At 51.0% G+C, this 22,939-nt stretch overlaps 1 protein-coding gene across 4 annotated transcripts in view; it reads left to right on the forward strand.

Moving 5' to 3' along the window:
• PDE4B (phosphodiesterase 4B) overlaps nt 1–22,939 on the forward strand; it is a 217,944-nt gene that overhangs the window by 171,512 nt on the left and 23,493 nt on the right. For 3 of the 4 annotated variants that reach the window (XM_042804716.1, XM_042804721.1, XM_042804723.1), the window contains one exon: nt 19,178–19,290. In XM_042804716.1, the coding sequence (XP_042660650.1) occupies nt 19,178–19,290 (113 nt within the window). Of the gene's footprint in view, nt 1–19,039; nt 19,077–19,177; nt 19,291–22,939 lie in introns of those variants that run through there. The other variant, XM_042804728.1, reaches the window with a different exon arrangement.

The raw sequence follows: 22,939 nt of genomic DNA on the forward strand, positions 1-22,939 counted from the left end.
CTGTCTTCCTGCTCCCCTTCCCTCCCTCCCTGCCTCCTTCCCTCTCGGAGTTTTATCACCAGCGACCTGAAATTGTGGCCCTGCTGCCACGGCTCGGGCGCGGGACGTTTGGGTCTGCACCGGGAGCACTCGTACTGGTCAGCCCGAGGGGATGTGGTCCAACCGTCTGCTCTGCGGGGACCAGCATCCGATGAGCCGAGCGCAGCGCGGCGCCGATCCTGCTAGCAAAAATTCAGAATAAACACTCACAAGTTAGCAAGCACCAGCACAGGGCTTGTCGATAATAGATCCTGCGAGCACTTGGCAGCTGTAAAATGGTTTCCTCCCCTTCTTCCCAACGACACTTCTTGAAGAAGAGAAACCCAGATACAGATTTCCAGTCAAACTGGAGTGTTTTCGGGTTTAGCAGTAACACTTAGTGGGGCACGGTCCACATCCAGATCCTAGTCAAACACTTAGGCTGGGCCTTCGTCTTAATTCACGTTCTTTGGGCAGGGTATTTCCCAAAATTCCTGTTACTGAAATGTCACGAACTGTTTGCAGCTTCCTGGGTTTCAGCTACGTTGCGTGAAACTTTTAAACATTTCCATCCGCTCAGAGTGGAACGTACTCTCCAGGTAAAAGCCAAAAATCTGTTCCTCACACTTTATAGATCAGGAACAGAAAAAAATGAAACAGAAGAAGAGATGCTGCTCACACCACATTTTTCAGCAGCAGCTGCTCATTCTGAGCCTGCCTTTGTAACACGTCCAAATGTGGTCAATTTAGCATGCTGCTAGAATGTCTCTTACTGCAAATTGCCTTAAATGGAAAGTCATGCGCGGCTTAAAATCAGATGTTTCACAGAAATTGTATGAATTTCACAGAATTAATTACTTTAGAGAAGTAGTGTGAGTGACAGTGCAGAGACCTTGGCTTTATTGTGCTGTTAAACGTACGAAATTCTGAAAGGTGCCACATAACGTAAAACTTAAAGCATAAAAAGTAACCACTGGAATAACCTGCAGTAGGCCAACCCATATTTGACCTTCGGTGGGGAACATTTTCATTTCCACGACCATTCAATCTGATATTTTAACTGAGATTGTTAATAAGGGTGCCTTTGGTATAGCTGACATTTTGATTTCTTTGAACTCGGTTTGAGGTGCTTAAATAAATATACTTCGAGGGCCTTAATTAAATGGATTTGGAGAGTGAAAGCCTGTTTTTGCCAGTGCTGGCTGTAGGGGTTTGACAAGCGCTTACACTTCCAGGTCTGCCTGTCATTGCTGGGTTCGAGTTTATCCCGCCTCGGGTCAGCACTGAAACCCCAGATTTGAGGAAAGCAGTCGTGCAGGACTCAGACCTCCGGGCGTAATCACCTTCTGGCTAAAATGATCCAGATGTAAGAAAAAAAAAAAAAAAAAACACAAATAAATGATTAGCTGGTGTTCTTCTGTTATCTATTTCTGATTATGGGTAACCTCGGTGCGAATCTGATGCTGTGTCCTCGGCAGCGGCGGGGAAAATACGGTGAAGTTCTGAGCCATGTCCCAAACACATCTTTCAAAAAGCTGGCGGCCAGGGTGTGATGGCCTCAGTTTGAGGGTGACACAGAGGCTCAGCGGAGATCAGCACGTGAAAGGATTAATATGGAATATTAAAAGCTGTCAAAACAAATGATGCTGGCTGGTAGGATACTGACATCTCCCTCTTCCTCCCCACCCTTTTACCCGTGGGACTTACTCTGTGATTTTAAACAGATTATTCTAAAAGGCTGTACGTGCAGTTTGGTAAACATAAAGCACACTGAGTCACAGCTACGAACAGCTGAAATTGTTTGCTAGGGTAGATTAATACAGATGATTAGCACAGTGAATATTTTAGCTCTGTTGTCAGCTACTGCGGGTCTGAAGATTTTTAGTTTTGTGACTTGAGGCTCACTCCGAATGTTCAGAGTTGCGGTGTGTGGACGGGCAAAAAGTGCATCCGTACGTCTCGTGGTGCCACCGGAGAGCTCTCTGAAGGACCCTGGCTTAACATGCAAAACGTTCCGCGTTTTCAAAAGCTGGAGGATCGTGGATTAAGAAACGACTTTTTTAATTGCACGTGCTTTCAGATTGTTCAAGCTATTTCTGCTGGTTCTGCTCTATGACCGACCCACGATCTGCAGTGAGCAACACTGACGTCCCACAGTGTCGTTTGGCACAACTGCAGATTAGTTGATAGGGCTTACTCAGAGTATCACTTGAAAACTAAATATGTCAAAACAGGTCATTTTTTGCAACATGCTGCTTACTTGAGCGGCTCTGCTCAGTGCGGAGTAGCAGTATCTCTAGGTTTCAGCTCTAGGATGACAGTCATATTCATTTGAGAGGCTAAATAAGGGCAGAAAGTTCAAATAAGGTAACTCAGTGAGGTTGACATTATTCCCCTTCGGGTACGTAAAGTATCTATTGTAAGGAAAACAGATTAAAATTCCAAACTAAATCAGTTTTTTAAGCTTCCATCCTAAAGGATAATGCTTTCAGGGAAATGCATTTAGCCATGGAAAAAAAAAAAAACATTTAATTATATTTTGTAATTAATATTATTTAAATGGCTGGCACGATGGCTCAAAACATAACAGATGACTGCGTGCTCGGTCTTTCCAAGGCTGAGAGCGGGGCATACAGACACAGAGGTTGATATGTGTCTTAAAGAATTCCTCTGAGTTATGGTTGGGATGCTTCCAGGAGCAGCGTGCTTAACTTTCATATTGATAGACCTTAAGGAAATTAAATCGAGAGGAAACAGAGGACAATTTTGTGTTAAATTGTAACCTTTCCAGGAGTCAAGGAAACTCATTTAAACAGGACTAACGTTTTGCCAATAGCCTGGTCTACATTGCTATGGTGACCTGGGTAGCCTTATTCTGACCCTCATTTAAAATTTCTGAATAATTTTCCTCTCGAAGAGCTGAGGAATGTTAATAGACTTTGTCTTTGATGATAGTGGCCAAACAGAGCTTCTCAGGTAGATCGGCACTGTGCTTTGTGCTTCCAGGATTTGTTCCTGAGGTTCCTCTTCAGGGTTTCCTACTCCAGGATTTGTTTCACCACAGTCAAAGGACTTTCACTCCTGACAGAATTTTTAGACCCTAAGTTCTATCATCTCCAGGTTAACCTGCTTCAAAACCTGATTTAATGGCTACAGGTGGGTATGAAAGTACCATCTCAGTTCTGTGGCGGACCCACATGCAGACCTTCTCGTTTGTGGTTTGCAAAACTCTTATGAAACAGTGAAACAGAGCACGGTCGGTCCCTTGCAGCTTTCACGTTTGTTTTGGGTTTGGTTTGGCTTTTTTTTTTTTTTTTTTTTTTTCCCCTTTGTTGAATTGGACTCCTCGCTGCGGTCTGCCTAAAGAGCTCCTTCCTCGTCCTGGGCCCCTTGCGAGAGGGAAGCTCAGGGCTTCTCGCCGAGGAGCGTCGGCGGGCCCGAAGCCCCCCGCGGGCCCGAAGCCCCCCGTGGGCCCGAGCCCCCCGCGGGCCCGAAGCCCCCCGCGGGCCTGAAGCCCCCCGCGGGCCCGAGCCCCCCGTGGGCCCGAGCCCCCCGTGGGCCCGAAGCCCCCCGCGGGCCCGAGCCCCCCGCTCCCACTCGTGCCGGCGACGAAACACGCGAGTCCTCGGCCCGGCTGGGGCTGAGCCAGCTCCAGCACCGGAAGCCGTCTCGCCACAACAGCACAGGATGGTGCCCCACCTAATTAAGCCTGTTGAAAGGCAGGGCTAATTAGTTTAGGTGGAGCGCCTTGTTAGCGCAAGGATGTTGCTTCCAGGATCCAAGTTGGTTTCCCTGCACGTGTAAGCTTAGCAGCCCTTTCCGAGCCAGCCCACATGTATCAAAGGAGATAATACGCTGCACGGCACAGGTAAATCCTAAATGGGTAGCTAGGTAATTTCCTAATCATCTCCTGATTTTTCAGTGTCTTTCTCACACTCCTGCATTCGCATGCAGGCCATGTGCTCAGGAAGAAAACATCCCTGCTCTCACAATAAAACCTGACGGTGATCCGGCCTTTCCTTGTTTATCTGGAGAAAGAGAAACACAATCTGGGCTCCCCGTGATTTACAGGGAGTTGGGGTCGGGATTCCAATCCCCCGGCTCAGCTCTAGGTCGGGGCTGGAAGCTTCCTTCTGCGGCCCGTCGAAACCATCTCCCTCCCCAGCCTGCAGCTCTCTGCGCCGTCGTCGCTGGGCGTTGGGGAGCGTGCTGAGGAAAGGTGTGATGGGGATTCACTTCACCGAAAAATTCGTAACAGCCTTGGTAATCGTGATCTGCCTTCAGCAATGTGTTCGAGTGTGTCCTGACGAAACGTCGTCTGAAAAATCCCGTTCAGCGTTCTCCTTGCAGCTCTCTCCTTTAGGTGCGCTGTCAAGTCTTTTGCACTTGCTTTCTTAGACCCTGCGTAGGAGGGGTACTCTCCTGCGTCGTATTTTTTCCTCCTGTCTTGTGATTAAGGCAGGAATCCTCCAGGGCAACGAGGAATCAAGCCCGGTCAGTAAAACGATAACGTGCCAAACCGTGTGTTTGCTCCCGGAGATAAAGTTGGAACTGAGCAATCCTTCCCGTTCATTCGACAGGCCAAGATTAGATTCTGCCCCCCTTGCCATTTCTGCTTCTCCCTCTCCGTGGACCGAGGAATTCCTACTATGCAGGCAAATCCCATTCCCAGATTCCCCCATGATATCACTGCTAAGTGACATCTGACAGGATGCTTCCTGCATTTTGTTACTTCCATTTGGCACCATAAAAGCACTGTCACTTACCCTTCTGATTTGTGGCAGCTACGCTGTATTGTTCACTCCGAGTGGCTGCCGTGGCGGGGAAGGACAAGAAACGGGGACTGCCTCGTGGTAAAACACCCCATCCCACCCTAGGATGAGGCGGCATCTTCAATCTAAATCCTTCTTCAGAACTTCTGCAGTTTTCCTCGCTCGTTAGCATTTCAGATTAAACCTTTAGGCTTATCTTCAGATCAGAAATTACCTCTCTGGGAAGTTTCCTAGGCTTCTATTAGCCACCTTAAGGTGTTCCTGGTGTTGACGCCTCATTTTTGCACCTCGTTGTCATGCAAAAGGTGCAGTGTTAACTTTCCTTTGGGAATCGTGATCTTTACTCTTTGTGCTGTAGCATTTTTAAAGTTGAGGTTTACCCAACTGTTTTAGAGTGCCTGCATAGCTGAGACCTGTAAACACGCAAAACAAATGTAAGAGTACTTCTTTTAGTTTCATTCAGGACCCTGGCTACTTCATTAGCTAGTCCTTTCCAATGCCCCGTCTCAGTTGAAGAGAGATGTTAGTATTATTTATTCTGCAGGAATAAACATCTTCTGCGCTCTGGTCCTTCTCTCCGAGCAACATTTGGTAAATCCAGTTCTTTGCAAGGCAGTACTTGAGCAGCATCCTCTCCCCGTTTTCTTCATTCCTTTGCAGCCTGTTTTTACGGTGTCTGTGGGGACGTCACAGGCTCTCCTGTCAGCAGTCCCTGAAGAGCTACAGCTGTACCCCCCAACCGACGGCTCCGTCAGTTCAGAGCTTCAGCTTCTTATTATCAGCCAGGCTCTAGGTCTCATTGCTGAGATGATTATCCCAGGTGGGTGTCTTGCCTGTTGGTTGCCTCTTCCATGTCATCATCCTCTCCTAGAAGGAGCGACGCTCTTGGTACACTCAGTACCCTGCTGCCCAACCCAGGGGACCCTGGGCACTGACATTAGAGAACTATCTCTAATGATAAGTACTGCTTGTGGGCACCCGCAGTTATTGCCACAAAGCCTGGCAAAATTGAGTGACTTCTCCAGCTCCCACGATAGTAAACCGCAATCACCCTACCCTAGGCTAATTGGTAAGCAATTGTCTAGTCACTGCTAACAGTCAGTGGTCTGGTCAGTGAGTTGCCAGCCCGCGTGGGGCCTCGGTGACCTGATTCTCATGACCTGGCTGGTGATCCACCCCAACCAGCCTGCACACCAGTACTGGTGGGAATAATCAGGACTTTTGCAGGTTTGTCCAGTTCTGCCTTAACTGGCTCCATCAGGGCTTGGCTCTTGCTCCAGGCTGACCTCTTGGTATGAGTTTCCTTGAAATGTTTCATTTTGCCTGAAAATGATGGCTGGGGCCCCATGACTAATCTCCTGCCGCTCACCTTGGGGTGGGTTGCAGGAATTGGGATCAAAGCAAGGCTGGGGGGGGGACAGGCTGCCCAGCACCAGGGCTCTGCAGAAAAACCTTCTGTTTGCTGCTGAGGGCTTCCATTTACTGCTTGGTCTCAAGACTCCGTCATTGTCATAAGATGAATTTCGCCTAACTTCAGCCACTGAAAAATTATAGACCAAGCTTAAGTGGTGGCTGGTTTTTGAAGAAAACTTATTGCGAGCTCGGGAGCAAACCATCTTGTTGTGCAGGAAGATCAGGAATTTCAGCAGAAGCCGACTGAGTGAAGCAAGGAGCTTCTTGGCGAGTCAAAGTGCAAAAAGAGAGCAGGCAAAGAGTGAAAAAGGCTGGTGACAAGGGAGGGATGTAGACGCACTGTTTGGGCATGTGGGGTGAAGTTGGGCAGACCAAAGGCTGATGGAGCCGTGACTAGCGAGGGGACTCCAACGTGGGTGTGGAGCAGGGAAAGAACGTTCATAGAAAATATTAATCTATGGGGGAAACGGCCTAGTGACAACTAATACACGAAAGGCTGAAGTATTTGGTGTCTTTTTTGTCTCAGTCTTCACAGACAGAGTCTTTGCCCAGGCCCTGGCACCCCCCCAGCCTGCTTGGGAAGGAGAGGGATGGAGAGTGATGGGGGGAGCAGAGAGGGTTAAAGGCGACCTAGAGGAGGTGGATGTGTTCAGTTCTGTGTTGCTGGACAGGATTCAGGCTGGAAAAGGTGGCTGATATGACTGTAAGGTCCATGTGTGTCTTTCATGAAAAACTGTGATGCTTGGGAAGATCTGGGACGGCAGGAAAAAGGTCCATCTTTGAGGAAGGTGAAGGTCTGGGGAGCTCTGGACTAGCCAGACTCTTGTCGATCACCGGAGAGGTCGCTGAGGATGTCCACTGGCGTCTCTTTCCAAACACGTGAAGGCCAAGAAAGTAAATCAGGAACGATAGCCACAGATTTGCCAAGGGCAAATTGTGCTTGAAAGCCCAAGCCTCTTTCTACAAGGGCTAGGAGGCTGGCCTGGCTGTGGGGGCCTGGAGGGCCGTGGGTGGCTGCACCAGCTGCAGTGGGCGCGTGGGCACCGTTTCCCGCAGCGTTCCCGTGTGGAAGCTGAGGGGGCATTGGCCGGACAGACGGGCTGTTGAACGGGTGGGATGTTGCTGGACCACTAAGGTCCTAAGGGGGGGTGATGAAGGCTGCGTGTCTAGTTGGTGGCCGATGCCAGGAAGGGTGGGGGGGGGAGTGTCTACTTGCGCCTCAGGCTGGTTAACCGGGGTGGGAGGCTGGAGCAGGTGACCTCCGGAGGTCCCCTCCAGCCAGTTGCTGTGACTGGGGTAGAGAGGTGCCTTCTGTAGTTCACGGAGAAGGACAGGCACCTCCGGAGGGTGATTCAACCCCCCCGCAGCAGTCGTGCTGAGAATAGACCAGGATCACCCCTTGGAAGTCCCAACCCCTTTCCACTGCCTGCGCGGGGAGCTTAGGTGATTAACTTTTAGATGGCTAAAGATAGCTCAGATGAGCCCCCCCACACACACCCACCCACCCACCCACCCACCCCAGTGACATTTCTCCAGGCTAATATTACTGCTTATCGGTGTTGCTCGAGTTACATTGCAGCTGGCTCCGTGATCGGGCGGCGAGCGCGTTGGCTGTTGACTCAGAAACATCGCTGCTACTATGGCAGTCGAGTGACTAGCAGACGTCTCCTGCGCTTCGCGTCGCGGCCGAGTCATGCTGCAGGCATTCCTCCCGTCACTGGAAGCCTCCACGCTTCGGTGGTTAAATGAGCTTCTTCCTTCCCGGGCTGGCTGCAGCACGGGGACGTGAAGCGGTTTGGGTTTGTGTCGTTCCCTACAGGCAGGAGGTTTTGCTTTCTCCCTTTCATTTTGCTTTCCGCGGTCCCCGGGCCTTCGCTTGGGGAGGCGTCTCTGCTCACTCCCCAGAATCTTCCCGTTTGAACCTGGATGTGTCCCCGACATTCTTGGCAGGTGCTGTTTTAATCACTGCCTTGACGTCTTCAGCAATTTGGGAGCTGTTTTTCTAGGGGCTGCGTTTTCCCAGCAGCCTTCCTGGGCAGCTGAAATGGTGAGTCCCAGAAAGGACCTGTCTTTAATTAGGGAATGTATAATGTCAGACTTCTCAGCAGTGTAACAGAAGAGTACATTTCTTCTGCATCTTGTTTTGAAAAAAAAAAAAAAAAAAAAAAAACACCAAAAAAACAAAAAGAATGCCCCCCCAAAACAAAATCTTGGCCTTGTTTTGCTTGAGGTTGTAGCGCATGTCAAACATTTTCATCAACAATTTCAGTATCACAAGCGTTATTCCTGGCAGCAGCATCTCACTCATTTCCTGGCATTTTTCGCAATTAGCAGCAGAAAGCTTTCACTTCAGTTTTTTGCCTCTATCTTCCTCTATCATCTCTGAATACAGACTCCATTGTTTCTGCCGCTTTTGAGCCTGTGTTAAGATTTTTGCCTGCGTTCCCCCCCCCAGCTGGATCTCCTCCAGTGCCACCTCCTCCGTGCACCTCTAGCAGCGGCATCGCCAGTTAATCCCATCGTCTCTCTCTGCAGGGGTTTCGCGACCCTGGCCTCTCTTAACCACCTCTCAGGGGAACAGAAAAGGCCACGTTTCTAAAATAGCTTTTTGCTAAAAGCATTACTTCGAGACGGCTCTCCCTTGGTTTGCAGGCAGTGCCCGTGCCCACGCCGGCTCCTGCCCGGCTCCGGCACCACGTCTCGCCCGGCTGCACTGGGCCGGGGAGCAGCAAACAAAGAGCCCTTCGCTCTTCCTCCCACCTCCCTCGCCCGCCCGGGAGAGGCTGCAGGTGTGAGAAACGTGAGAGGGGATGGCTAGAGTTACTGGTCGAACTGGAGTCCCAAAAATACCATCGGGAGCGGGGAGAAGGGCAGGATCGTCCATTTGTTCGGGAGTTGCTCAAGAGCGTACTGGCTGCACCTGTTCCACAGGTGCTGGGGCTTTGTGCCTTTCTTAGCACATCTGCACTTATCTTTGCAAAAGATATAATTAGTTTCAGTGCACACAATGAAATGTCGGGGAGGAGGGGAAGGGCATCGGAATACTCGGTCGTTCCCAGGATTTTAGATTACTCTGTAATCCCAGCCCCGCGGTCCAGCGGGCTGGGAGTGCGCAAGTGTCCGTAAACCTACAAGAGGGAACGTGTTGGTGCGCTGGCAGCGGTGCCGGCACGTGTGGCCTTGGGATGTTCTGCTGGATGCAGCTTGCTTTTCAATAATACCTTCTTTTGGGTACACGTCTAGCTTTTTGAGCTTGAAAAAAAGGTTGGAAATCGGGTCCGTAGACTCCCTGGGTACTGGAAAACATACAGGGCACTATAAAGGCAACCTGTAGTTACAGGATACGGGGTTTTTTTCAATGCTTGTCGTTTGGAGGATGGTGCTATCAGCCTGGGGGGTTTTCATTGCAGGTTTTAAATGAATCGCTGGAGTTGTGCTCTGTGCCTCTCATTTGGTTTCCTGTGAATTTTCAAACCCATCCACCGAGCAGCTTTCCCAAATATATTGGCGGGATCTGTTAGAACAATGGTTTAATTCAAGGAAATGGCTCTCTGCTCGTGGGTAGTCATGAATGCAATAACAGGATACATTAAACAAATAAATTATTTGGTGTCAGTTATTCACTCAGCATTGTCAAGGATAAATATGTAAACATGTCCGCACAATCTGTAAGCAACCACAGATACATTAGGGAAGGCAAAGGGTAAATGGCTGACAGCCTGCACAAGTCCCTATTCTATCAAGTTTTGGCATGTTATTTGTTGATAAACCTGTTCTACTGAGCACGCTCCTTGCTCCCCAGTTTTGGAGTGATGCTACACACTGACTAGGAATTATTGCAGGGCACCTAACGAATCTCGCTTTCTGAAGTGAAAATAGCCATATTCTCTTGTTGAAGGGATTGGGAGGCAGCACCTTTCAGTGATCTGGATCTATGTGACTTTTATCTAAGCCACAAGCACACGAGTACCTTGTTAAATCACTCAGACCCCCCTTCCTTTTTTTCCTTCTTCTCCTTCTTCTTTCTCCTTCTCCTTCTCTTTCTCTTTCTCTTTCTCTTTCTCTTCTCTTTCTCTTTCTCTTTCTCCTTCTTTCTCCTTCTCTTTCTCCTTCTCCTTCTCTTTCTCCTTCTCCTTCTTCTCTTTCTCCTTCTCCTTCTCCTTCCCCTTTCCTTCTCCTTCTCCTTCTCCTTCTCCTTCTCCTTCTCCTTCTCCTTCTCCTTCTCCTTCTCCTTCTCCTTCTCCTTCTCCTTCTCCTTCTCCTTCTCCTTCTCCTTCTCCTTCTTCTTCTCTTTCTCCTTTTCTTTCTCTTTCTCCTTCTCTTTCTCCTTCTCCTTTCTTTTTCTCCCCTCTAACCTACATCAGGAGTTAAAACCAAGCAGGTCTCAACCAAAGCACAGGTGAGTTCAGCTGGTGGATCCATACTTGGGAATCAGATCATATGTGAGGATCCCGCAGAAAGGGCTTCTGCCAGCTTGCTTAGATAGAAGCTCTTAGTCATTAGCAGTCAAGGGCTGAGAGATGTAAATGAAGCCTTCAGTAAACACTAATGATATCTCTACTGCTCGCAAAATAATCTGTCGTTCACATGAGTAACTAGAGGATCTCCCTTCTCTTCTTAATCTTTTTTGTCATCTCTAATAATGACAACAATTATGATCATCTATAATAAATATAGTCTGTAATATAATTAAAAATAGGTTGTCTAAAAGTCCTCTGATGAATTCTAAGCGATACTCGTAATATACATTGTTATGATTTTAAAGAAATGTCCATATATGAATGTGCTTCCATTTTTTATTTTTTTTTTTTACTTTATAAATTATTTTCAGTAGCTGTAAATAAACAAAATATTCAAAAGTGCCTCAAACCTCTGGGGCAGGGGTCGTGCCCTATGGATTCACACTGAGAATTACGTGCCTTTTCAAATTGGACCCTTCTTGTTATTTTCAAGTTAGGAGCCTGGGAGTGTGCTTTCAAACGTTTCCTAAAGCAGAGCTTTCGGTGCCTGCAAGCGGTTTCATGCACCAGGATAAACATTTACGTGTTCCCATACAAGGACACGAGGACTTCAAAAGCCCCAGCTCACCTAAGAGCTGCGGCGGAGCTCAGTTCACCGAATTGACTCATGACTGAGCGTTGGTTCCCCTGTCACTAGTGGGACTTGGAAAGCGTTTTCTTCTGTAATACCTCTAGTTTAATCTTTTGTTTCTTATGAGTGTTTGTCTGCTTCAGGTTTTCTTGAATTTTATCGCTTTGTTAAACATTTGGGGAACGTTTCAGCGCCTGCTCGTTGCCACGTTGTACATACTGGATTTGGGAACAGATCCAGTATTAAAGCCTTTCCAAGGCAAAAGTGAGCAACCGCTCTTACTGATTTTACTTTAAAATGAACAGAGTTGATCCCGAGTCTGAATTGTTGTCGAGGGAAGGCTAAGATAGAGTGATAATATTTTTTTATTAAATCAACTGGAAATCACTGGGAAATGGGCACTTTGGTGACCTCGGTGGCCGTCCCTCGAGTCTCCGATGAATTGCTGCTACGAAGGCAGGCTGGAGCTGGGCGAGGACGGCCTCAAACCCTGAAGAAGTTTATAATTATAAATAGCTGCAATTTATTGCAGCCAGGCTGCAATTAAAAGTAAATAACCCAGAAGATGTCTTACTGGCACTGTAAACAAGTGGCTTTGCACGGGGAATAGGATATTCTCTGTTAAAGTTGGGAAAGCTGCTGTAACCTGCAGCGCCTCGCTCTTCAACCTTCATTGTAAAGGTTTCCCTTCGAATTTTCCAGCAGCCCTTGTTGATGGAGACCATTAGGGGGTTTTTGAGTCTTAAACTCCACATGCCTAAGGTTTACCAGCGAAGTTACAATCCATTAGAAGTAACCATTTCTTTTCTTTGCAAAATTAGGAATTAATTCCTTTACCAGTCCGGTCAGTCCATAATTTGATCTTTTAAGAGTTAAGGAGAGCTGGGTTTGTAAAGATGTCTGCAAATATTTGTATTCAACGTTTCTCACCTGCCAAATGGGACAATCTGTTCACAGGACAGAAACCCGTTTGTAATATTAGCCTCCTGGATCATGGAAAACTTGGTTACTTGGCGCCTGCGATATTCAACTGAGCGGAGAGGAGAACAGCAACTCCTCTCCAATTTTTTTAGCTCACCTGTTTGGGATCTTGTATTTTGGCCACTCTTAAAACTCTTTAGCCTTTACCCTTTCTGCCATGCTGTGTCTTAATGCATTTATTTAAAGGGGACTAGGGTGGCAAGGGAGAATCAGGAGGGAATCGGGAGAGGGAAAAAAATTCGCTTTGAATTACGGCGTTTGGGTCTAGTTTCAAAATGTTTCAGAACTTGGGTCATCTCCTGTGTCAGTCGAGGGCAAAGCCGCCATTTCTAGGGTCTCTGTCCCCCCCCCGCCTTGCTGCCCCGTGGGGCTCCGTGGGTTTGGGTAACAGGATGGGGACAGTGAGCCTGTGGGTTGAGAGAGGAACTAGACCGAGCGGCTGCAACCGCAGATAACGTTGGCCTCGTGCTCAGAGACACCGGGGCCAGCGCTGGGGGTGACCAGGGGGGGGGTTGCACACCCAGCCGTGGGGTGACTGTGGGGTGGGGGGGCTTGCACACCCAGCCATGGGGTGACCGTGGGGGGGCTTGCACACCCAGCCGTGGGGTGACTGTGGGGTGGGGGGGCTTGCACACCCAGCCGTGGGGTGACTGGGGGGGGGGGGGCTTGCACACCCAGCCGTGGGGTGACTGTGGGGTGGGGGGGCTTGCACACCCAGCCATGGGGTGACTGGGGGGGGGGGGGGGGCTTGCACACCCAGCTGTGGGGTGACCGTGGGGGGGCTTGCACACCCAGCTGTGTGGTGACTGGGGGGGGGGGGGGGCTTGCACACCCAGCCACCAGCTGCAGGCAGGGTCGGCGAGGGGAGCGGCGGGCAAGGGTTCCTGACATTAAGCCCCCCCCTTCTCATCTGTGGCACATCACAGGCCTTCTGGTGAAATGCATATTTATCTTACGCCGACCCACTCCCAGAAAAGAGGAGGATCTCCAAAACCTTTCACTTTTCAAGCATTCAAGAAGCAAAAAAAGCCTCAAGTCCATATTCATTAGCAGCTCTCGCTGTGAGAAAGCGATAGCACGGCCAAGTCAGTAAATGGGAAAAAGCTTCTAAAAATGGGCTGCTAAGTCACTTCTCTAGTGAGAGATACTGTATGTTCCATCATCTTACAGAGACGAAAAAGAAATAGATGGCGAAAAATACCAAAAATGCGGTTGTTGTAGAATATTGGCACATAAATGAGTTGCATTTCAGTACGTTAGAGTGTTCTAAGTGCCAACGGAAAAATATTAAACGGTGTGCTGCTTCGGAAGGCTCGGCCGGTCTGTCCGCGGGATGGACTGGCAGCGAGTGAGGTCTTGTGACAAAACGTCACCTCGGTTCCCGCTAAATTGCCGCCAGGATCAAAAGTCGTGCATAAGCACCGTGTAATGTTTGAAAACTGAAACGAACTCCTTTTGTTAATTAGTTCTTTCTTCTGTCTCGGAAATGATTTCACAGAGAGCACTCGAAAAAAAAAAAATAACGACGGAAATGCTGGTTAGAATTTTACGGGGAAGGGCTTGGTTATGCAACACCCAAATATAAACTGAAACATGATACGGTTGAAGACGCATCATGTAGTATTCCAGGAGACCATATCCCGAAATTGCGGGACTGTTTCCGTAAGTGACCATGAGCATCAGCTGTACCAGGAAGGTTATCGAAGGCCGTGAGTGGAGACGTTTTAAGAGTGTTTCTGGCAGAGGGTGACGTGCTCCTGATGTCAGCGGGACGCTCGCATTGGGTTCAGGGAAAGAACATGTCATGGGGGAGCTAAACTGGTGTTTACTGTCCATGTGAGTCCCCGCAGGGACACTGGGTACCGCTCAGGGAGAGAATCCCCATGTGCTTCATCTTCCTCCTCTGGCACTCCTTTTTCTTCTCCCCCTGCTTTTGTAGGGTCTCTCAGTTCTCCCGTTTGCATTTTAACCCTGCCATCGCTTCCAGTCCCCCGGGTTTCATTTTACCCTGCATTTTAACTCCCATTTTAACCCTGCCATCTCTCCCAGTCCCCAGCGCTTCCAGGGCGTAAGGAAGAGAGGAGCTACTACTTCTCAGCAGGCCTGTGTTGGGTTCTGCTATAAAGTGTGGTTTCCCTTATCAGTACCAGAAACTACTGGTAGTTTTAAAATATCCAAGTGTGATTAATGTGGTACATATCCATGAATATGAACTATTATTAAGAAAGTTTAAAAATCTATTTTACTCCCTTTTAAGATCACTCCCACAGAAAGTTATTACATTTGTAGAAGAGCAGCTTCTAATCGGCGTTACATCTGACTGTTATTTTTGGATAGCTGTGTATCTTCCGACATTTCACTAGGGACTTGGAGTATGGATTTTAATTTTCCGTGCTGCTTTTCGAAAACACCTGGTGCAAATTTAGCGTCCTCTGTGGAATCGGAGCCAGCGCTTCCACAGTTTCTTTGTAAATAGTCACAACAAGTAAACACACGGGGAGTTAGCGGAGTTGCAGGTACCCAGGGCGGGCTGGTCTCATGGGAATTGGGGTTTCCAGGTTGCTTGGTCTCCGACTGGGTCACGTAGAAAGTGGCGTAGGAGACAGTTACCGAGTTTCTAAGAAGGGTTGAGCTCGGGCTCTCTTCCTTCTGTCGAGGAGGATAGTGTCTTTTCTTGTACTTGACTGTCTAATTTCCTGAAACTCGTAAGAATGCGGTATCTTTGACATACTTACTGGCCCCGCAAACGGAGCTACAACTCAGCAGCAGGTTCAGAAATGACAGGACCGAGCAGGGCAGGGAGGGTGGAGGAGCTGAAAGGCACGCATACACCTGGAAGGAGGCACCCCAGCAGAGCTCGTTTGCTTAAGAAAAGGAGGGAGAAAAGACAAATTATTCTTTTATTAATCAAATCCAAATGACTTAAGAATTTAAGTCACCAAGGATGCAGGTGATGCCTCTTGCCCTGGGTCTGAAGACCCAGATGGAGCTGTGGGCAGGCCAGTGGAAGTGTGTCAGAAAAACAAAGTTCTGGAAGAAAACAGTGCTTTCCTATGGAAGTATACTTTTTCTAGACTGGGCACTAAACAGCTTTTGAACAGCAGCAGAACTCACTTTTTTTGTTGTTGTTTTTTTTTTTCCCCTTAAAATGATACTTAGCAAGAGCTGTTTACTGTCACTTTTCTGTATCTTTGCCGTTGAAATGACTAGAGAGATTTTAAGTGGCAGTTGTCAAAACACCTGCATTTAAATCGTGAATCGATTGTCCTCTAAATGTTTTTGTTGAAGAGGCCTAAGTGAGAGTGCTGGTGTTTTTACATGAGTAAACCAGGCTTCAGCCTGAAGGGATCCCCACTGCTCCCAGGCTTCCTTCAGGTAGTCAGTCCCACTGAACTGAAGCGGAAAGGCAGCTCACGCTGCAAGACACCAGTGGGAAGGAGGGATCATTTTGCACAACTGTCCTGCTAAAAATTCTAAAAAAAAAAAAAAATAGGATATATAAACCAGTGTATTTTTATCTGCTCTTTTAAAAACTAAAAATAAAATTTTAAAGAATTTCGAGCTGGCAGGAGCCTACTACCAAACCCTCTTGCTCTATACCTAAGCCCTGAAGTTTCCTAATTCACATTGTTCTCCTTAATACGTAATATTGATTTGCTTTTGGTTTGTTGTTTGGGTTTTTTTGTTTGTTTTTTTTTTTTCTTTTATTACACAAACCTCAGATTACAAAGTAAAGGAATATCCTGGATGCTTCCTCAGCTCTGGGGAAAATAAGTCCTTCAATATGTCTTCGAGCAGGGGAACAAGTTACAATAACACCGTATGGTTCGTTATTTAAACATATGGTCAGCTCCTCTTTAGTTTGTTTGGGAAGATTTTTTCCTATTCCTAAAATCATGATTTAGCCTGTGTTAGTTTTAATCAATACAAGTATTTTCTATATACGAGGAATGTGAGCCCTTCCAGGTCAACTACTTTACATGATAAAGTACTCGATGGAGAATATGCATGTTAGAAAGGAAAATACGCCCAACTTCTGTGTGTTTTGGCTATCTCCACCTGCTCTTTGATATACGTATCACAGAAGTATGCAAGAGCGAGATTGCTTGCCGTGTTTGGAGCTGTGTGAGCAAAGACAAAACATTACCTTTCAACGCCCTGAAGATGCAGCTTCACCGAATTTCCCGAAACGCGTCTGCGCCACGCGCTCCCCGGCCAGTTAATTGCTGAATTTCTCGTTTCTCTTCTGCCATGGAACTCCAAACACTGACCGCGCGGTCTCTATGCTGTACTGGTTAACGATGCTGCGCGGATGCGGTGAACGATGGAGGGGACCTACCCTGATGAAGGCAGATACGGCCCGGGGGGTGTGTGTGTGGGGGGGGGGGGGTTCCTTCCCCCGAGGATGCGGGGGGGCTGCAGGGGGTGGCACCCCGTTTAGCCCCAGCGAGGGTTTGGCAGGGAGGGCGGTGGTATACATACGCACCGACGGGGCGTACGTGTCTACGGCGTATGCGCTATACAGCAGGTACTTTGCCGAGTGTATCTCATAGCAATCCTCACCTCTGATGTCACTGTTACCTGCTCAGCCAGTGCCATTAGAAATGCTGAATCCATTACCTTTGACAGATTTATGGGGTAAGCATATGTCACTGGTATTATGAGAAGCGGTTACATTCATGGGGAGATTTTATGATTCACTGTATCCGCTTATGTAAACCTTAACTTTGACGCCGAGAGCGGCTCGGGAGCACGTTGTCCTGCTGGCAGGGTCAAGGAGCAGAGCTCGGTGGGAGCGGGGGCTGGCGGGGTTGGGGTACAGGGGTGGATGGCACTGGGGAGCGGGACCAGTGGGGCACGGGTCTGGGGGCATCGATGGTCAAGGCTGGTGGGGAACAAGGGCAGCAAAGCTGGGGAGCCGGGACCGGTGGGGAGCAGGGCTGGTGGAGTTGGGGAGCAGGAGCAGGCAGGATTGGGGAAGGGGGCTGGTGAGGAGCAGGGCTGTTGGGGAGCCAGATTGTTGGGGAACAGGGGTGTCAAAGAGCAGGGTTGTTGGGGAGCAGGGCTGTTGGGGTTAAGGAGCAGGGCTGTTGGGGAGCCAGGCTGTTGGGGTTGAGGAGCAGGAGCAGGCAGGAAGCAGGGCTGTTGGGGAGCAGGGCTGTTGGGGTGCAGGGCTGTTGAGGAGCAGGAGCAGGCAGGAAGCAGGGCTGTTGGGGAGCAGGGCCGTTGGGGTGCAGGGCTGTCGGGGTGCAGGGCTATTGGGGAGTGGGGCTGTTGAGGATCAGGGCTGTTTGGGGAGCTGGGCTGTTTGGGGAGCAGGACTGTCGGGGAGCAGGGCTGTTGGGGCTGGGGTGCAGGGCTATTTGGGAGCAGGGCTATTGGGGAGCAGGGCTGATGGGGTGCAGGGCTGTTGGGGAGCAGGGCTGTCAGGGAGCAGGGCTGTTGGGGTTAAGGAGCAGGGCTGTCGGGGAGCAGGGCTGTTGGGGAGCCAGGCTGTTGGGGCCAGGGTGCAGGGCTATTGGGGAGCAGGGTTGTTGAGGAGCAGGAGCAGGCAGGAAGCAGTGCTGTTGGGGAACAGGGCTGTCGGGGTGCAGGGCTATTGGGGAGCAGGGCTGTCGGGGTGCAGGGCTGTTGGGGTGCAGGGCTGTCGGGGTGCAGGGCTGTCGGGGAGCAGGGCTGTCGGGGTGCAGGGCTGTCAGGGAGCAGGGCTGTCAGGGAGCAGGGCTGTCGGGGTGCAGGGCTGTCGGGGTGCAGGGCTGTCGGGGTGCAGGACTGTCGGGGAGCAGGGCTGTCGGGGTGCAGGGCTGTCGGGGTGCAGGGCTGTCAGGGAGCAGGGCTGTCGGGGTTGAGGAGCAGGGCTGTCGGGGAGCAGGGCTGTCAGGGAGCAGGGCTGTCGGGGTGCAGGGCTGTCGGGGTGCAGGACTGTCGGGGTGCAGGGCTGTCGGGGTGCAGGGCTGTTGGGGTTGAGGAGCAGGGCTGTCGGGGTGCAGGGCTGTCGGGGAGCAGGGCTGTCGGGGTGCAGGGCTGTTGGGGTTGAGGAGCAGGGCTGTCGGGGTGCAGGGCTGTCAGGGTGCAGAGCTGTCGGGGTGCAGGGCTGTCGGGGTGCAGGGCTGTTGGGGTGCAGGGCTGTCGGAGTGCAGGGCTGTCGGGGTGCAGGACTGTCGGGGAGCAGGGCTGTCGGGGTGCAGGGCTGTCGGGGTGCAGGGCTGTCGGGGAGCAGGGCTGTCGGGGTTGAGGAGCAGGGCTGTCGGGGTGCAGGACTGTCGGGGTGCAGGGCTGTCGGGGAGCAGGGCTGTCGGGGTTGAGGAGCAGGGCTGTCGGGGAGCAGGACTGTCGGGGAGCAGGGCTGTTGGGGTTGAGGAGCAGGGCTGTTTGGGGTGCAGGGCTGTCGGGGAGCAGGACTGTCGGGGTGCAGGGCTGTCGGGGATCAGGAGCCCGGCCGGGCCGTTTGGGGAGCGGAGCTGGCGCCAAACCAACACCCTGCGCTCGGGCAGCTCGGGGCGGCCGGGGGGGACACCCACCCCCCCCCCCCCCCCCCCCCCCCCGAGGCGGGTAGCGGGCGGTTGAGGCCGGCGCTCCCGCAGCCGCAGCCCGGCCCTGCCCGGGGGGGGGTGCCCGGTTCCCCGGCCCGCGGGAAGGGAAGGAGGGCGGGGGGGGGGGGGGGGGGCAGGACCGGGGCGGGCCGGGGCGGGCCGGGGCGGGCGGCCGGGGCCGGGGCCGGGGCCGGGCGGCAGCGGCGGGCGGGGATTTGCTCGCCGGCGGCGAAGGGGAGCGCAGCGGCGGCCGCATGATGAGGGAGCGGTGCGGAACCTCCGGCGGGGCTGGCGGCGGCGCGGGGGGGCCCGGCCTGGAGAGGCTGCCGCCGCGCCAGCCCGACTACATGTCCGTCTGCCTCTTCGCAGAGGAGCCCTACCAGAAACTGGCCATGGAGACGCTGGAGGAGCTCGACTGGTGCCTGGATCAGCTGGAGACCATCCAGACCTACCGCTCCGTCAGCGAGATGGCATCCAACAAGGTGAGGGGAGCGGCGGGGGGGGCGGGATGCGGAGCGGGGACGTGGGGGGAGATGGGGGGACGTGGGGGGAGATGCGGAGCGGGGATGCGGAGCGGGGACGTGGGGGGAGATGCGGAGTGGGGATGCGGAGCGACCCCTGATGCCCGGCCACCTCCAAGTCCCTCCCGGGAGGGAGATGCGGGTTTCCCCCGCAGAGACTCGGTCAGAAAAAAAAATTAAAAAAAAAAAAAAAAAAACCAAAAAAAACCACAAAAAAACTGGCGGTGGGACAGCGTGGGGAGAGCGAGCCGGGCTCGACTCTGAGGAGGAAAAGAGGTTTCAATTAGCGCCGGTCCCTTCGGAACCGATAGTACCCGAAACACGGTGAAAACACCCGCGTGTAACAAATTATCACTTCAAAAGTCAATTATCTTCATTGTTGCCTGTCCGTAATAATGGCAAACTCTTAGCGTTGCGGTGCGTTATTTTATTGCTGTTTTGTCTTTCGGTAAGCGTTTAATTTTGTTTTTAATGTGGTGGGCTGGCTCGGCACCGCTTGCCAGCACAAGTCAAAAGATTGTGCACGGGGAGCGAGCTGCGAGAGGAGCTGAGCTGCTCGCCCACCTCCAGGGACCTTTTATTTTATTTTTTTTTTTTATTATTTTTTTTTTTTTTTAATACGCAAAAGGGGAATTGGGAGTTTTTTCTGCGAGGTGCTAAAAGAAGGGAAAGGACGCTGTGCTAAAAGGCAGCAAAGCAGGAAGGGGAGCGGGGAGGAGCAGCCCTTCTCCGGGCAACTTTTGGGGGGCGATGGTCCTTCCCCTCCCTCCCCGGGCTCCCCAGCATCCCGGATGGGTTCCTCCTCAGCATCCCGCAGGATTGCGGGTGTGGGTGGCCGGCCGGGAGCGCTCCCTGCCCCGGGGCAACCTCTGGCCCAGGCTGGCTGCTCCCCAGCCCCCTGCCTCGGTTTCTTCGGGTTTTGGGTTTTTTTTTTCCAAGCTTTAACGCAGTTTTCACAGTGTGGTGTGTGATGGAGCAGGTAGACTGGACTCAAGCCGGGTCTTTGGCCAGCTGCCCTGGTGAAACCCAATTTTGAGCTGTTCTGCACGAACCCGATGTTATTATTTTCTTCCCAATTGGAAATTAATGAAATCAGAAATGCTGAATCATAAACTGATTTTATGGAAAAAGTTGAGCAGAGAAATCCCGTGTTATTTCAGCTTCCTCCTCTGTTAGTGATTACCACGACGTGCAGGGGCAAAGGAAGCAATAAAAGTTTTATAGACCGAGCTTTCAAGAAAGGAATATCTTTTTTTTCTTTTTCTTTTTTTTTTTTTTTTTTTTGAGTTTGCATTGAGGGAAGCCAGCGTGAAAGTTGAGAAAGGTTTAGTCTGCAGAGGAGGCTGCACCTCCAATGTGGACGTTGATGCCCTTTATTTTGAGATTTTTTTTTTTTTGCTAAGTGCCAAATCTGGACTTGTGAAGGTGAAAGACTAGCTAAATTGCTTATTGTAGCAATCAAAAGTTGTGATCGCTCTGTGTGCAAATGGCTTACAGCTGGCTTGAGCAAAAGGTTCCTGAAACTTTGTTCTTTCATAACCAGTTTCTGAAATGTCTGCGTTTTTTTGGTCAACTTCCAGTATCGTTTTCGTCTGTGAAAGAAAAGCATAAAATGGCCTCACACCCCCCTTTCCTTTCCTCACCGGCGGTACATACTGACACAAATTAGTTTGGGGGTTGGTGGCTTTCGGGTTTTGGTGGCGGAGGTACAACCTGCAGAGTGATCTCGCAGGGCGAGAAGCCGTTGGGTTGGAAACGTGCCTCTTCGGTCCTTAATTGGTCAGGTTTTCCCCTGCCCAAGTAGCCCCTCGGTCAAAGGCATTTAAACGTGTCACCGGTAAATAAGCAAAACAGTCAGATGTTTTGAAAACAGGATGCTCGGGCTCCACGGTATTAAAGGAAAAAACGGAAAGAGAAACGGCGTAAGATAGGAAGAAAAAGCAAATCGACTCAGCACGCTCCCAAGTGCCCGGGCTGTACAAACAGTGACCTATCTCCCCGACCTCCGCTCTCGCCGGTTCCTGGCCCCACGCCACCCAAGCCAAACTACGTCATTTGAGACTGATAGTAGGCATGGCACAGCTGTTGCAAGTGTGACTCGAATTTCCTGTCTCCTTCCTGACAGACGTAGTTTAGAAAATCCAGGGTTGCAACAGCGGCAGGCAGAGCAGGGAGGATCTCGGCATACGTGTTCGCAGGGTGAGCCTCGAGTCCTGCACCAAAAAGGAGTCGCTGGGGGGGAAGCGCCATGCAGGACGGCATCCTGGCTTTGAGCTGACGGTTTGTGGAAACCATCAGTTGCAACATGTGCGTATACTTCTTTTTTTTTTAAGAGGCGAGCTAATTCCAGGAGAAGGGAGGAAACGAGCAGCTAAGCTTACGGTGAGCTAACGAGCCCGGCGGCGCTGCCAGCGGCGTGAGCCCAGGGAGCACTGCCGCTTGCACGCTGCCACCCCACGCTCCCACGAGTGGGGGGTCCGGCATAAAACTGGCAAAAAAGGGGAACTGCGTTCCCCGGCCGCGCTGCCGGCGTCCCTGAGTCCTGAGGCATGACCAGAGCCTGCAAACCAGCCCGAGTCCCTTGCTGCTTCAGCCGTGAGCTCCTGCTACAGAACCACTGACCGTGCCCAGTGCCCTTAACTTTCCGAACGAGAGGAGAAATAAAAAAAAACTCTACCTGGTTGCAGAGGAACGCAACCGACGTGAAGGGAATTTGTTTTCCTAACATACTAATCTTTCGCTGTGCGCAGAGTATGGCACTGCAGCTTTGCCATGAAACAAAATTACCCGTAAAGTTCCGTAGGCACTCAGTGCTGCCTGTAGAAGCAGACCACACATATTGTAACATACCTTTTTTTTTTTTTTTTTTTTTTTCCTTCCTTTTCCTGCATTTATCAACCTGTCCGGCTTCCAGCTGGGGCAACTGCTGTGTCTTGGGAGGATTTGTGAGTCATGGGCGTGCTGATAAAGAGAGGGGGTATTTTCTCTCTCGGTGGCCACCCCGTAAAGTTGAGCTTGGCGTTGGGCAGCTGTCCGCAGCCTCGCTCGGCGTGCAGATGGGAGCTCAGGACCCCCTCGGCTCTACTGGGAGCTGGGGGAGGACGTGCTCAGCGCATCCCCCGAGTCGTAAAAAAGAGCAAGAATTTTTCCCAGTTGAAATGCTGGTTTTGCCAGCTCCAAACTTTTATGGAGCTGCAATATCATAGAAACGAGGGAGGGAGAAAGGGTATTATTTCTCAAGAGCTACCTGCCTGTCCATGCAGGATACAGCCCAGAGCACATGCAAAATCTGAATGGACCAGAGCAGCACCTTCCCCTCTCCTTAAATTAGACCCGTCTCAGTCTTTTTTAGGGCTTTTTGCACCCCACTGAGTAAGTAAACGGGACAGATGAGGTAAGTTGTGGTCTGTGGGGATGCTCTGATTTTGAGCAGACCGAGGTGTTGTCGTCGGGGTGCCTGCCTTCTGCTCGCACGACTTTCAAAACCCGCTTCTCCCCCCAAGACTGTTCCCTGGGGGGGTGCCCTTCCCTGCCAGCGCTGCCCGCGCAGCTGCAGAGTAAATCCTGAAACATTGCAACTCTTTAACTTCTCCGTCACTCCCGAGCGCTG

The sequence above is a fragment of the Tyto alba genome, unplaced genomic scaffold (assembly GCF_018691265.1).
Source record: "Tyto alba isolate M040663 unplaced genomic scaffold, T.alba_DEE_v4.0 Super-Scaffold_1000006, whole genome shotgun sequence".
Classification (NCBI taxonomy): Eukaryota; Metazoa; Chordata; class Aves; order Strigiformes; family Tytonidae; genus Tyto; species Tyto alba.